Here is a 14,494-nt window from a genome sequence, read left to right on the forward strand (position 1 = left end):
ACACTTACCACGTGGCAGCGATTCCATTTCTACTGGCGGCACACATTCGTCTCTGAAACAGAGCTTGATTGTTCTTTCAAACAAAGAGCCACATGTCAATCACAAAGAGGACGAAATGCTGGATGTCTTCCATCCTGGCTCTTTGTGTACTGGGTTGCGTTTTTCTTCTTTGCTGGACTTATTAGCGGGGTACACTGTGTGCACACTGCTATGGCATCACGCTGTCATGTTACTGATGCAGCTGTCAGCATCCAGCTTACACACCGCCTACCATGAGGGGGCACGGTTGGCTGTGGAAACGCAAACAGGACCAAGCTTAACCAAGCCAACCCGTACCAAACTGTACTGATCTAAACCGGACTGCTTGGTGAAAACAGGGCTAAAGTAGATCACCTGCAACACGCCCACTAATAACTAAAGTAAAGTAGATGTACTAGTTTTATATATTTAAAATAGTTGTAGAATGTTCTTCAGTACATCTGTCACGTTCAACCTCTGAAAAAAACAACTTCAAAAAAACTGACTTATGAGTAATGGAGCATTTAAGGTTGACAAAATAGTTATTTGATTGATATTGTGATAAATATTGATATTGACTGATTTGAAAAAATTACCATGATAGGATTTTTTCAGCCCAAGCTGCCAAGCATCACTGCCTTTGAAAATAGAATGATAGTTGTAGTGCTCAAAGTAGAAGTATCAAATGATAAATTACTCAGCAAATTATTGGTAAAAATAAAAAAGATAAAGTTTTAAAAAGACCTGCCCCCCTCATGTCATTGTTAACTAGTTATAATCTACCAGTCCACATTATTCCCCCTGCCTCAGTTGCACTCTGTTTCCAGCCATTAAAAGAGTAATGGACCATTTTATTTATGATGCTGTTTGCTCCAAACAATCACGAGCAGGCTGTTAGAGCAGACATTCTGTCTGTTGGTGCTGAGATGGATGCTGTTAATCTTAGAAATAGTGAAAGGAATGTGTCGTGATGTTGCAGAGTCAGGCTGAGGTTAGGACTAATTGTTGGTGTACTGTAGGGTAAGTGTTGCTGTGTGGGCGAGTTTGGAGCTCGTCAGTCGCAGCTTCTGATCCTCAGCAGAAAAAAAATGCAGTCAATAACATCCTGTCTGATGATGGAGGTTTGGATTCAGCTGAACATGAATGATAATCAACTTTCTCTGTAGACGTCACTGAGAAATTAACAAACTCATTGTCTGATTTTTACTTTTTATTCAGGATCATAAATGAATGAGTTTATCATGACATATTTTTTTAAAATTTGTTTTGTAAATGCTGCGTTTGTGCTGGATGTAGATCTAGCTTAGCAGGACATTGAGTCCACTTTTTCCACAATAGGAAAACAAATGCAGTTCGCTTTCATGCTTGGGTTCATTTTGTGCAGGTGAAGAGACAGGACTTTAGTTTTTCATCATTCGCAGCAGTCAACGTGGACGTCTGTGGTGCACATTTTCAGCAGAAGATTATGTGCCTGGTGATATGATGAGTTCAGGATGGGATACAAGAACAGGTGTGATCCAGCCAATATGAGCAACTGCAGGTTTGCCAGCAGCAGCCCCGAGCCCGGCTCCTGGTGGCAGATGTGAACAAGGATTTGTCAAAGATTTAGCCCAACAGAATTGTGCGCTGAGCACTGTAGTTAAGTCTCGATTTCTGTTTTCTGACTCTAGATTTGTGAGACCTCCTATAGACTTCTTTGTGTTTCTCTCTATTATAACAGCTCAAAGCCCATTGCTTTGCTTTATCAGCACTTACACCTACTACCAAGTCAGTGATGTCAAACTTTAAAGATGCTGATGAGCACACATCATTAGGCTACATATTAGCTAACAGCAGCCACTCACCAGGACACACCTACTCGGTTCTCCTCTGGTTCTGCTCACACCACATCTCAACTGCTCTCCTATTGCCGTTGTTCCTCTTAATTCTGCTCCGTTCTTGGTCTCCATCTTGCCTAACAGGCTTGTAATTATAAGCCCCAGGACCTTCATCTAATCCAATGATCCATCCATCCATCCATCCATTTTCTTCCGCTTATCTGGGGTCGGGTCGCGGGGGCAGCAGCCTAAGCAGGGAAGCCCAGACTTCCTTCTCCCCGGCCACTTCGTCGAGCTCTTCCGGGGGGATCCCAAGACGTTCCCAGGCCAGGCGAGAGATGTAGTCTCTCCAACGTGTCCTGGGTCTGCCCCGGGGTCTCCTCCCGCCCCGGTGGGACGTGCCCTGAACACCTCACCAGGGAGGCATCCGGGAGGCATCCTCATCAAATGCCCGAGCCACCTCATCTGGCTCCTCTCAACGCCGAGGAGCAGCGGCTCAACTCCGAGCTCCTCCCGGATAGCCGAGCTTCTCACCCTATCTCTATCTAAGGGAGAGCCCAGCCACCCTACGTAGGAAGCTCATTTTGGCCGCTTGTACCCGCGATCTTGTTCTTTTGGTCACTACCCAAATCTCATGACCATAGGTGAGGGTGGGAACGAAGATAAACGAAGGTAAACAGAGAGCTTTGCCTTCCTGCTCAGCTCCCTCTTCACCACGACAGACCTGTGCAGAGTCCGCATTACTGCAGACGCTGCACCGATTCGCCTGCCGATCTCTCGCTCCATCCTTCCCTCACTCGTGAACAAGACCCCGAGATACTTAAACTCCTCCACTTTGGCCTCGACCCTGAGAGGGCACTCCACCCTTTTCCGGCTGAGGATCATGGACTTGGATTTGGAGGTGCTGATCCAATGATCCAATCCAGCTTTATTAATACAGCACCTTTAAAACAAAGTTACAAGGTGCTTCACAATCAAACACAATACAGTAAAACAAATCATTTAACAATAAAACAATATAAAAGAAATAAAAGGTCAATAAAAATAAGACATTTAAAAGATGATAATGAGTTTGCCTGCCTGAGATCCTCAGGTAGGGAGTTCCAGAGCCCAAACAGCAAAGGATCCGTCCCCTTTTGTTACCAGTCTAGATTTTGGTACCAGTAGTAGCAGGGTGTCCACGGGGTTTTAAAAAGTATTGAAAGTTGATAAATCAGTTGTAGGAAAATTAAGGCCCTTAAAAAGTATTAAAAAGTCTTAATCGTAGTGTTCTGAGGTATTAAATTTTACTGGTATTCAAGCTTTGACTCCAAAGAATCCATGAATATTTATTTTACTCCTTGTGACTGTTACAAACTCACCTGACACGCCAGACAGACAGTTCCATATATCCGCTACGGAAATAGTCCATCTGGTTTGAAAATGTTTTTAGGGTCTGAAACTTAAAAAATAACCACATGACAATCATTTTGATATGACGATCATTTTGCTCGTCACACTCATCACAGACCAGTGTAAGGATCTAGGAAAAGCTTTAGCGTCTCAAAATGTTTCACTCTAGATCATAAGAGTTTCTCAAGCCTCTTGCGAAATTTTTTCGGACTTTCTGGGATCTTGGATTCTTATGATTTGGAGAAAGCTTCCCCTGATCTCAGTTTTGGAACAAATTTTCTATGTTTATAGCACCTTTTTACTGGATATAACGTGATGAGATATGGTATTTATCAATGCAGTTACTAGCTCCGTTTTTTGAGACGCGACAACAAGCAAAGTTGTAATTTTGTGAGGCACGGGCTATGCGTAGCGCTAGCAGCCCAACATATCCGTAGGCTAATGTGACAACAAACTCAGTTTGTAGAGTAGTTTAGTAGCCGTCCATATGTAACGCTGATAGAAAGTAAATAACACAAATGACACCATCTCAAGCACATGTCCTAAATTTTGACAATGATGAAATAAATTCTTGTTTTTTTTGTCTGCAAGTTGGCCTTGAATAACAGCTGTTACTTGTTGTGGTAATGGGAATGTCAATTAACCTGGCTTTAGTTTCATTTATTCTTTCAAGCTTTACTCCTTCTCAGCTTATCTAATTTATGTTAAAATGAAAACTACAACTGTCAAAGAACGGTTGCTAACAACAGCTTAAAGTCACGATATGGTCTTAGGACTTTTTGAAAAGTTTTTTAAAAAGTCTTAAAATGGTATTGAAATAAACCTCAGGATATCAGCATATACCCTGAGTAGGGCCCTGCTGGAGGATCTCAGGCAGCAGCCAGGCTCATAGGGAGTAAGGAGGTCTCACACAAATACATACAATATTGACAGGAATGACACTTGGATCCATGTTTATTAATATTAAACAGAGGCAAAATCAGCGAAGCTCCCCCATGCGACTTCACATCCATATGACAGTTTTATTGCGGAAGTAAAAACAAACACACTAAAATGTCTCCAGGAGACCCTGTGGCTTATTAGTTTCAGAATTTCTTTCAAAGTTTTATTTTTAAGTTATTTTTCTATAAATTGCAAAATTGATATCTTGAACTTGCAGTATGGCTTTTGGTATGAGGGATGTGTATTTGTTTTGACTGAGGCTAAAACAGGATTCCCAAGACCTTCCATGCAGACGTGGTATCACCAGGGACCAGTTACCTGGATCAGAATAAGGCCATTAGACTGTCCTGATGATAGACTGATTGTGGGTCCACTGTCATCAGAGCCTCACAGGGCAGAGATTCAGCTCAGGAGGATCTGAAAATTGAGGAGATGTCTCAGATCTTTGTTTTTTCAGTGACATTAACATGAGAACCCTGAAATAGAAGCAGCACTTGTTTGGTGAGATCTTTGAAAAACAGCATTTGTGATTTCTTGGGGGCAGAAATGTAATTTGGTGTGACATATTGAAGACGATGTTTGCATCTGAGGGAAGGAGAGCACGGCTGGGGAGAGGGAGAGACAAGGTGAATGGAAGGGAAGGAAGACATGACATTACTGAATGAGAGAGACGGACAGAGGATGATTGAAAGAAAGACGCAGAGGGAGAGGGAGCGCCACGGGACACAGTGGCAGGCGCTGTGGATTGCGACAGCAGCAACTGATGACGACAAGAGCAGCTCTAATCTGTAGGCCTGCCTTCATCTTCCCTCACACACACACACACACACACACACGCACACAGCATTCTGACTGCTCATCTCTCTTTCTTAGCCCCTTTGGCTTTCTCTCAGCTTGTTGCTTAGCAACCAGAGCCCCCCGCCACGTGACCTGGCTGTGACTCACCTGGAGCTGCGACATCATCAGCCTGCAGCAAACATGACATACGCAGACACACGTGCACCAACGCATGCTTTACATTTACATTCCTGGCACATCCATACAGGAACACAACGTACTTTACACGGACACAAAATACACACAGACACACTCAGCACACCTCATCTCGCCATGAAGGTGTCATCTAATAGAGGTCTGTGTCCTCATTGTTCCCCCTCCTCTCTGTTAATGACCGACCAGCCACTGTGGCTACCTGCTGCTCTAAGACCTGTGTGTGTGTGTGTGTGTGTGTGTGTGTGTGTGTGTGTGTGTGTGTGTGTGTGTGTGTGTGTGTATACATTAATTTCTCTGAGAATCTTGAAGCATATCTTAAGGATGTCTCCAGTCTTTGGTCTTTAGTTGGAGTCAGAGTGCAGCACCTTCACTCCTCTGTTCTCAGTTTGTTCAAAAGACTCATCTATAAAAAGTTACAAACAAAAAGGTCACACAGACTCTTGAGTTGCTGGTGTTAGTCGGCAGAAATGAGTCAAAGTTAGTAACATTGAAAAACAGCAAGAGAAACAACAAGAGTTTGCCTTGATGTTTTTGGTTTTTTTGGAAGCCTGGGACGATATGCTATCACGCAATTTAATTCTATTACAATTTTTGGGGTGCTGATTCACTTCAAATTGTGATTCTTCGATATTTATGATTTTCACAATTTGTAGTTTGCTTTTTTCAGACAATGGGAGAAAGTTAAATGATGATAACGTCTACAGATTATATTAGGAGCCATGTTTTCAAATAAAATGCACATCACGTGAGTCAGAGAGAAGTATTTCACCCTCTGCTGGAGAAAAAAAAAGTGTTAACTTGTTTCCAATCCAGTTTATAAACAAAAACAGAATTGAATAATTTGAACTAACTTGGCAAAAAAAACCTTTTTGACAAAGAATCCCAGTTTTGATTTTGTCAAACAAAAACCCTGATATATCAATTTTCATATTTTCCTCCCACCCCTAGATTTTTGTGTGTATTTATCTATTTGTCCATCTTAGTCTGGGGCTTTCATTCCATTACTGAGAGCTCACCAGCCTGGTCACACACTACTGTGGGAGGTTATCCTGTACTTCAACCCACATTTGACCCAAGTTAGCCAACACGGTTGTGTTGGTCACTGCCCTTAACACTTGTGGGGTCAGCCTTAGGGTGCCAGAACAGCCAGCAAAACCCCTCGTGCTGACTTGGGTCAAATGCTACTTGAAGAATGGGGAGCCATTCCATGGCAGTGTGTGACCAGGCTGGTGAGCAGCATGCGGAGGAGGTGTCAGACTGTTGTGGCTATGTATGGTTCTTCCACACACCACTGAGGCTCCTGTTTCTTCAACACGTCCAGTGCTTAAAAAATGTGCACAACCACCTTTTAAAAAGTTGAGAATGAAGTGCAGTAGTTCAGACTCTCTCTTCCTCCTCTACACTTCACCATTATGAACAGGAGTGAGGATTTTCAAACTAAATTCACATTTTCAAACCCCAGTTAGAGCCAGCACACTGGAATGCTCGGAGTGGTCAGAAATTATTCAAGAATACCGTATTATTCCTGTTCAAGACTTTAAGTAATAAACGTCATTTAAAATTGAAAATCATGATGGGCTTTATTATTTTTTGCTTTTTGTAAAGCAGAACATTATAAAATGAATGGAGCACAACATTATTTTTATTCTAACATTTAAGATATCAAATTATTTGAAGAGCTTGCACGTACTGATGTATTAACCATTAAAGAGAGGTTAGAAAATTAAAATTTGGTAATCAGAAATACTCTATTAATTTAGGGTTATAATGGCAGACACATTACATGGGGTTGTGGTCTCATACATTTGTCAAGCACTCTAAATTGTAAATTGCCATTATGTCTTTTTCATTAAGACTGCAATCATCCAATACACCTAAAAAAGAGTCACGATGGAATAAGATGTTTGGAACTGGCAGAAAAGATCTGGCAAATTTTTTATGGGCAAACCCACATGCTCATCCCAGTTTAGAATGGTAGTAATGATATATAATAATATATAATAATATGACCATCATGCCAGAATAATTTAGATTTATCAGCACAATTCATTAATAATGATCAGTAACAATGTGTTTGAGCCCTTCCTTCTCACCATCTGCTTTTCATGTGATATTATCACCACCTGTGGATCATATAAAAGATGTGATACCAGTGTAGGGCTGAACAATTAATCCAATTAAAAACAACATCAGAATGAAATAAATTGCAATTTTCAAATCCCAAGGGCTGCAGTTAAACAAACAAACAAAAGTTTTATGTACACTGACCTGGAGGGAATATAGTGACTTGTACTTGGACTTCCTTAAAACCAGCAAAAGTCAATATACTGTTTTTTTCTGACAAAAACAAGGCTTGAAGTTAAATCAATCAGTCAATGCTCTGCTGTGATTGCAATAGTTGATTAAAGATACGTTATTTGTACCAATTCATGCATCAGTTCATCTCATTTCATCATAACATGTTGACCTGGCCTACAGGAAATAATTGTTTATGTTGACATTTTCCTTTGTTGTGTCGTGTTGGCCATAATACAGAATGATTTATGGCTTGTGGTTAGTGAATAATGCAGAAGAAAAAAAAGAAAAATAAAAAATTACATGCTAAACTGCAATTGCAATATTTGTCCTAAAAAATGGCAATTAGTATTTTTTCCAAAATTGTTCAGCTGTATACCATTGATGGGATTTTGCACTGGATGCTGATATTTCTAATTGAATGCACAAACTGAAATAGCGGTATCCCCAGCTGCCAATACAAATATTAACCTATGATAGTTAAATAGAATTAATGATAAATCTATGTGTGTGTTTGCACTCTGGGTTGAATGGGGATATGTACTTGGTGAGTGTTTGGTCTATTTATGTTGGACAGAGTGTTGCCAAATGTTTTGGTCAGATGTTTCTGTAACTCTTCATCTCCTTGCTGCAGGTTACTCTCACTGGAAAGGCCAGGTGTTGACAGCAGACGAGCTCCACGTGCTCTATGAAGGAATCAAACTGAACAATGTTCATCAGTATGACTACGTTTTAACAGGTGAATACACAAGAGCACAAGCTGCTGATGAAGCTTTAGCTTAGGGTGATGTTTTAGCATTAAGACATTTTAATCAAAGTAATTGTTCATTGGTATCATACGTTAATTTCCCCCTGCACTCTCCATTTCCTGGGAATAAGCCACTGGATATTTACCCTCTCATTTGTCGCTATCTTTTCATGATTCTGAGCACACCTTAGAGTCCATTATCCACATTACTTTGGCCACATAACAAGCAGAGGCAGAGAACCCTCAGAATACACAATGATTACTGATAAAGTTTTAAAAATATAAAACATATTTGGGGATTGGTGTGTGTGAATGCGTGTGTGTGTGTTTTGTTCAGGGTATACCAGAGATACATCTTTCTTGGAGATGGTTGTGGACATCGTTCAGGAGCTTAAGAGAGCCAACCCTAACCTGGTCTATGGTAAGTAATCACTCAGTTACATGTTTTTTATCCAAAAATGAACATTTCTAAGACAGGCTGGGCCATGACAACACTGACATAACAAGAAACACAACCAGAAAACAAAACTGCTATTATACTTAGATTAATTTATAGCCCTAAGTAATAAAGGATTCAAAATCATGTGTTGTTTTAAGCAACCAACCTGTCGTTGCATCAATTTTCAATTTACCTTTAATTACCCATCAGCCTCTTGAGTTTCTAACAAACAGACCATTAGTGAATATTATAACTGAACCGGCTCAGTTTATTCTTCTCCAATCTTTGTTCCAGCTCTGAGATTGTGGAGCTAGCTATGAAGTACTTCGCTCCACATAAATGAAACCATCTGCACAAGCTTTTCAAATTAAACAAGCTAATCCCCTTTAATCAATTTAAATCTCTCTTGACTGACACGCAGCAGTGAGAGTGCTTTTTCTGAACACACCATGACCCCTTTGTTGATTTTATTGGCCTGCTTGTTGTATTACTCAGAGTTTTGTGTACTTTGGGTGTGAACTGTAACCAGTGCCCCCCACAGCTTTTTAGCTCCTTTCATTAATCTGTCTCTTTAACGGCTTCATGCTCCATTATGTCCAGTGATCACTAATGGGGATGATCTAAATGACTAATTCTAGCCAGCTTGACTCAGACACAACAGGTGACAAACTTTATGTCTGTATCAATAGAATTATTTATTGTTGAACTGACCAGTAACTCAGGAACCAACCAGTCAAGATGACATTCCTGATCACTCACTTTTTTGTCTGCACAGTATGAGCGTTGAGCGTACTCTTTGAGTTGTACCAGAAGCATGTGATGACCTTTAAACCCTGCAGATAAACTTTTCACCTTTTCTTGATGCCTTCAGGACATTCAGGCCTTGATGTTTTCAGGAACTTGCCTTTCACAGAAACACTTCACAGTAGGAGATAATATGTGCCAGATGTGCACTACACAGGGTGGGCCAAAAAGATTTACCCATCGTTTTTTCCGCACTATCCAAAAATGCTTGCAGACAAACATAACAAACATTGAACACAGTTTCTAGACTTTATTCTCTGTCACCAAAGAGATTTACATCTCAATATGGCCACCCTTTGCCTTTATCATAGCCTGGAGACGACCTGGCACTGCCTGACATGAGCTATGCACTGTCTCTGCATCAAGTTTTGACCATGACTTCATCAGAGCTGTCTGCAAAGCAGTGACACTGCTGTGAGATCCTCTTGAGACCTCCCTCCTCAGGATAGACCAGATCACAAAGTCCATTGGGTTGATGTCCGGACTTGACGGAGGCCACATGTTCTTGTCCCAGAAGCCAGGAAAGTGCTGCTTGTTCCAGGCCTGTGTGACATTGGATGTGTGAGCTGGTGCACCATTTTGTGTGAAGACATACTGGTTTCCAAACGCATTGGTACACCAAGGCAACACTTTTTCTTCAAGCATTTGAAGGTACACCTGGCTGTTCACTTTCACACCTCCTGAATGAAGACCAAAGGAGACTTTGAGCCATCAGATGCAACAGCAGCCCACACCATGACTCCAGCTGGCTCCTGATGACAAAAATGACTTCTGCAGCCTTCAGGTAGGTGCACTACGAGCATAAACCCTGTCATTCTGGGATTTGACCACTGCCTGAACGGTGAAGATCTTCTCATTAGACCAAACCAAGACTTTGTCTGCGGCACTCAGGATCTCCTACATCATCATTTTGCCCTGTCAAGCTGTTTTTTCTTAGAAGCGGCTGAAATCAGTTGTCTGTGTTGCATTTTTAGTGCTTTCAGTCAGAGATCTTGTTTGACAATTCTTCTCAGTGAAATTCTTGAGATGTTCACTTCCTTTGCTGTTGCCCTCATGCTCCTGTGAGGATTCTTTTGGATTCTCTTCCTCACCATCTCAACAACCCTTTTGGTCCAGACTGAACGTTTTCTTCCAGGGATTGGCTTGCTGGTGGTATTGCCAGTCTCATTGTATCGTTTCATGACATTGTTGACAGTCTTACACTTAACGTTCACCTTTTTCATGATTTGTATTGTTGTCAGTCCAGCCTCCTTCAAGGCCACAATCTTGTCACACTTACCCTTTGATGCCATACTCAACAATCATAAACTCAGGTACATCAAAAGCTATACCTTCGAAGAGAAACTATCCAAAATTTAAATTTTCTAGGACAAAAGCTAAGCAAACAAAATAGAGATATACAATGGCTAAATCTTTCTGGCCCACCCTGTATATACTCTTATTGGTTTAGGTGAGAGTGGTGGCCTCTGCAGTCGGAAGAATAGTCTTCCATAGTGGTGACTGTTTCTGGGTCAGTGTTACTAAAACATTTACAATGAGGTTGTAAATCAACGGCAGATATACAACAGAAGACAACAAAATAAAGAAAACTGGGGCAAGTGGAATGAAGAATCAAAACCTGCTCAAAGTTTACATCATCCTCCATCCTTACTTTGTGTTTTAAATGTACCAGGTTACTACATTTACTCGTCAGCTTGCCCAGACTTCTCAGAGACTTTTTACCAGGGGACTGGACTGGAAGAGCTTAGATAAAGTTGAGGGGAGGGTTAGGTTGTTTGACCCACATACGCAGCCTGTCCAGGCAATGTCAGTGCAGGTGTGAAAGGGCCACAGGTCTTTTTTTGTTACCTTCATATCTCCAGTTCTAATAACACAACAAAGCACACCACTTTAAAATGTGGATTAATTACACCACCTCTTCTGTGACAGTTTCAAATTTTTCAAGACAATGAAGACTTTTAGGATGTCTCCTCTCCAGTCAGTGTTTCTGCATGTCTACTTTCATGTCTTTCATACATTAAGTTTTCTCTGTAATTCAAAGGTTGTCAAAGCTTCATTTCTGAGCTTTAAATCTGAGTTTCAAACCTGAAACTAAATGTGTTTTTGTTTTTTTCAGTTTGTGACCCTGTTCTTGGTGATCATGGATCTATGGTGAGATTAATGACGGTTTTATAATCTACGTAGTGTTTGTGATGTTCATTTTTTCTGTTTTCATTATGATATTAAAAACTATGTATATATGCAATATTACATGTGGAAACATTGTTTTAAACTCTGTTTGGTGTGTTTGTGTATGTGTTTGTTTGGGTTATTAGGGTCTAACTCGTGTCTCCTTCCACAGTACGTTCCTCAGAACCTTTACCCAGTCTATAAAAACAAGGTGGTTCCAGTTGCTGATATCATCACTCCTAACCAGTTTGAGGCTGAGTGAGTACTAAATGTCTTTATTTATCATATTTATCATACTATACTTTCACATTTGCATCGACATATTCCTTTGTACCTATAAATGTGTTTTGAAGTACATTGAGACAAGGCTTACCTTGATAGTTGGATTTACTCATCCCTCTGAGTGTGTACCTGTTAGAGAAGCAAAGCATAATCTTTATGTAATGCCACTCATGCTGTTACCTAACATCATTCTGTCAGAAATGTTAAAAAGAATAAACTGAAAATAGATGACAGCTCTGCTCTTACCTGTCGACACGACACCTTTAACAGATTCTTGCACAGCGTGAAATGTAGACTTTTTTCAACACTGTGCAGAAATGTTTTAAACATGATCTTGTTGAAAGCTTATGTTCAAAATGAAGCTGAAATTTGTTTTCATCTGAGATTTATGTTAAATTAAAAAACACTGAATGCTTTGATTTACATTATGACAATGATGGCATATAATTTGGAAACTAGGATCATGTCCAAAACATTTTAACTAAACTTATGAGGATCTCTCAAAAGCACCAACATGTGTTTGTTATGATGGTCCTACAAGTGTTTGCAGCAGGGTGAAAGGCTTGATTTAAATGTCTGGTGTGAGTTTTTGAAGATATCAACATCTATTGTTTAGTTGACGATTAATTCAAATTATACTCTTTGAAAAACATTCAGATTACGAAGTATTTTCTGTCTTTGTTTTTGTTTGAATAGACTCGATGGCTGCATTTGTGAAAAACAGCAATATTTAGCAACAGAGAGAGGGAGATAACTGTAAGCTGGTTTTCTCATCAGCTCACTGTCAAGTTGCCCCACCTAGTGGTCAATTTATATAACTGCAAAACGAGAGCATAAACTTCTTTACTAGTGAAACACAGACTGACTTTGTTGAGCTCCTGGGTTCTTCAAACAAAACATTTTCAATATTTCCACATCAAGCCTTTATCTGGATGTTGTTTGGACTCTAAAATGTGAATCTGTTGTTCTGTTCATATCATTTTAAGTGTTTCTGTTTTTTTTAGATTGTTGACGGGGAAAAATATCAGCACAGAGAAAGACGCTGTAGAGGTAACAGATCAACACCTCTTTAATCCCTTTTTCCTTCCATAATTTTTCATGAGCTTTCTTCTTTAGCTTCCAGGAAAGCACCAACTATGGATAAACTGTTTTTAGGTTATTGAGATTCCAGTCACTTTAGTCTGAATATTCTTGGGAGTTTTGCTAAAAGTGAACTGAATAGGAAAGGGAACAGAATTGTGAATCACTGTAGCCTCAGTATCCCACTCACTGACTGTTCACAGGTTATGGACCTTCTTCATGCTATGGGCCCAGACACAGTGGTCATCACCTCCTCTGATCTGCCCTCCAGACTTGGAGACCGCTTCCTGGTGTCATTAGGCAGCCAGCGCCATGGTAAGCAGCTTAATTGACGTACTGTGCATAGATATTTTTGAAAATGTTTTCAAAGACCAGAAAACAAAAGTAGGTCCTTTTGTTTCTTTGCTTTTCTGTTCAGTTCGCCCCGATGGCAGCAGGACAACAGAGAGAGTCCGAATAGAAGTGCCCAAAGTGGATGCCGTCTTTGTAGGAACTGGAGATTTATTTGCTGCTATGCTGCTAGCGTGGACACACCACTACCCAAATGATCTAAAGGTGAAAACACACAACTGTTTGTGCTACACTTTGGCTCCTGTGGCTCCCTTTTCCCTCTCAAGATGATTAAGACATGTGAGCCCAGATGACTCAAGTACGGTAGATTTCTCACAATACCTTTAGAAACTTCAGGAAAGAGAGACACTTTCTCAGGATACTGCTGCCTGAATTACAAATAGAAACAGAAAAAATGAATCATTTGTCAATGACAGATTTCAGACAACTTTTGCCACAAAAAATAAACATCTGAGCACAGTTTGTACTTTTACGAACCTGGAGCATTCAGAGCATGCTAAGGGTGCTCAGGGCTGTGCTCAAAACACAGAGTACAAACCTGAAAAAGATGTCGAAATTTGGTAATTTTTCCAGTTTCAAGTTTTCCTTTTTGATTTCTTTAACATTATTTCTTCTATGAAACACTTGAATATTAAAATGCTTAAATCAGTTTACTATTGTTTGTGACCCCAACTTCCTGCTTGTATTGCTTACAGGAGCTCAGGCTCTGCTGCCATGTGGTCTAAAGACAAGGAACACGTATCTAGATTAATGAAACATAACGATTGGTTAACCCCCTTTTTTTTTTTACAGATGGCCTGTGAGAAGACTTTTTCAGTGATGCACCATGTCATCCAGAGGACCATTTCATATGCTCATGGTAGGAAAAGCAGGATTATTTTTATGCCTAAAGCTCAGATTTTGCCTCCATGTATCAGGTTAGAGCGGTCGTCAGACAAAAGAATAATCAGCTAGATCAAAAGTGTGGGAGGGGGGGTTTAAATTTCAGAACATCGTTAAGATAGCGTGTTGCTTATAGATAAAGTAACTTAAAAAACCAACAAAAATTACTCCAGTTATTTCTTCCAATCTGAAGTTGCCATGAGTGAGAGCCTGTAATGTCTTAAAACATCTTTATCTGTATTTGTGCTGTTTTTCCACCCACCTCTCACTCCCTGCCCTCTG

At 40.4% G+C, this 14,494-nt stretch overlaps 1 protein-coding gene across 1 annotated transcript in view; it reads left to right on the forward strand.

The window, feature by feature from the left end:
* The window catches only part of LOC141794937 (pyridoxal kinase-like), a 35,437-nt gene that overhangs the window by 15,611 nt on the left and 5,332 nt on the right, over positions 1-14,494 (forward strand). Inside the window, exons 3-10 of the mRNA XM_074675601.1 lie at positions 8,092-8,196; positions 8,543-8,626; positions 11,565-11,599; positions 11,790-11,875; positions 12,904-12,949; positions 13,183-13,294; positions 13,398-13,534; positions 14,123-14,189. Of these exons, the coding sequence (XP_074531702.1) occupies positions 8,092-8,196; positions 8,543-8,626; positions 11,565-11,599; positions 11,790-11,875; positions 12,904-12,949; positions 13,183-13,294; positions 13,398-13,534; positions 14,123-14,189 (672 nt within the window). The remainder of the gene's footprint in view (positions 1-8,091; positions 8,197-8,542; positions 8,627-11,564; positions 11,600-11,789; positions 11,876-12,903; positions 12,950-13,182; positions 13,295-13,397; positions 13,535-14,122; positions 14,190-14,494) is intronic.

This window comes from Halichoeres trimaculatus, unplaced genomic scaffold, assembly GCF_033239565.1.
Source record: "Halichoeres trimaculatus isolate MK-OKI-2021-1 unplaced genomic scaffold, fHalTri1.1 fHalTri1_scaffold_8, whole genome shotgun sequence".
Taxonomy (NCBI): domain Eukaryota; kingdom Metazoa; phylum Chordata; class Actinopteri; order Labriformes; family Labridae; genus Halichoeres; species Halichoeres trimaculatus.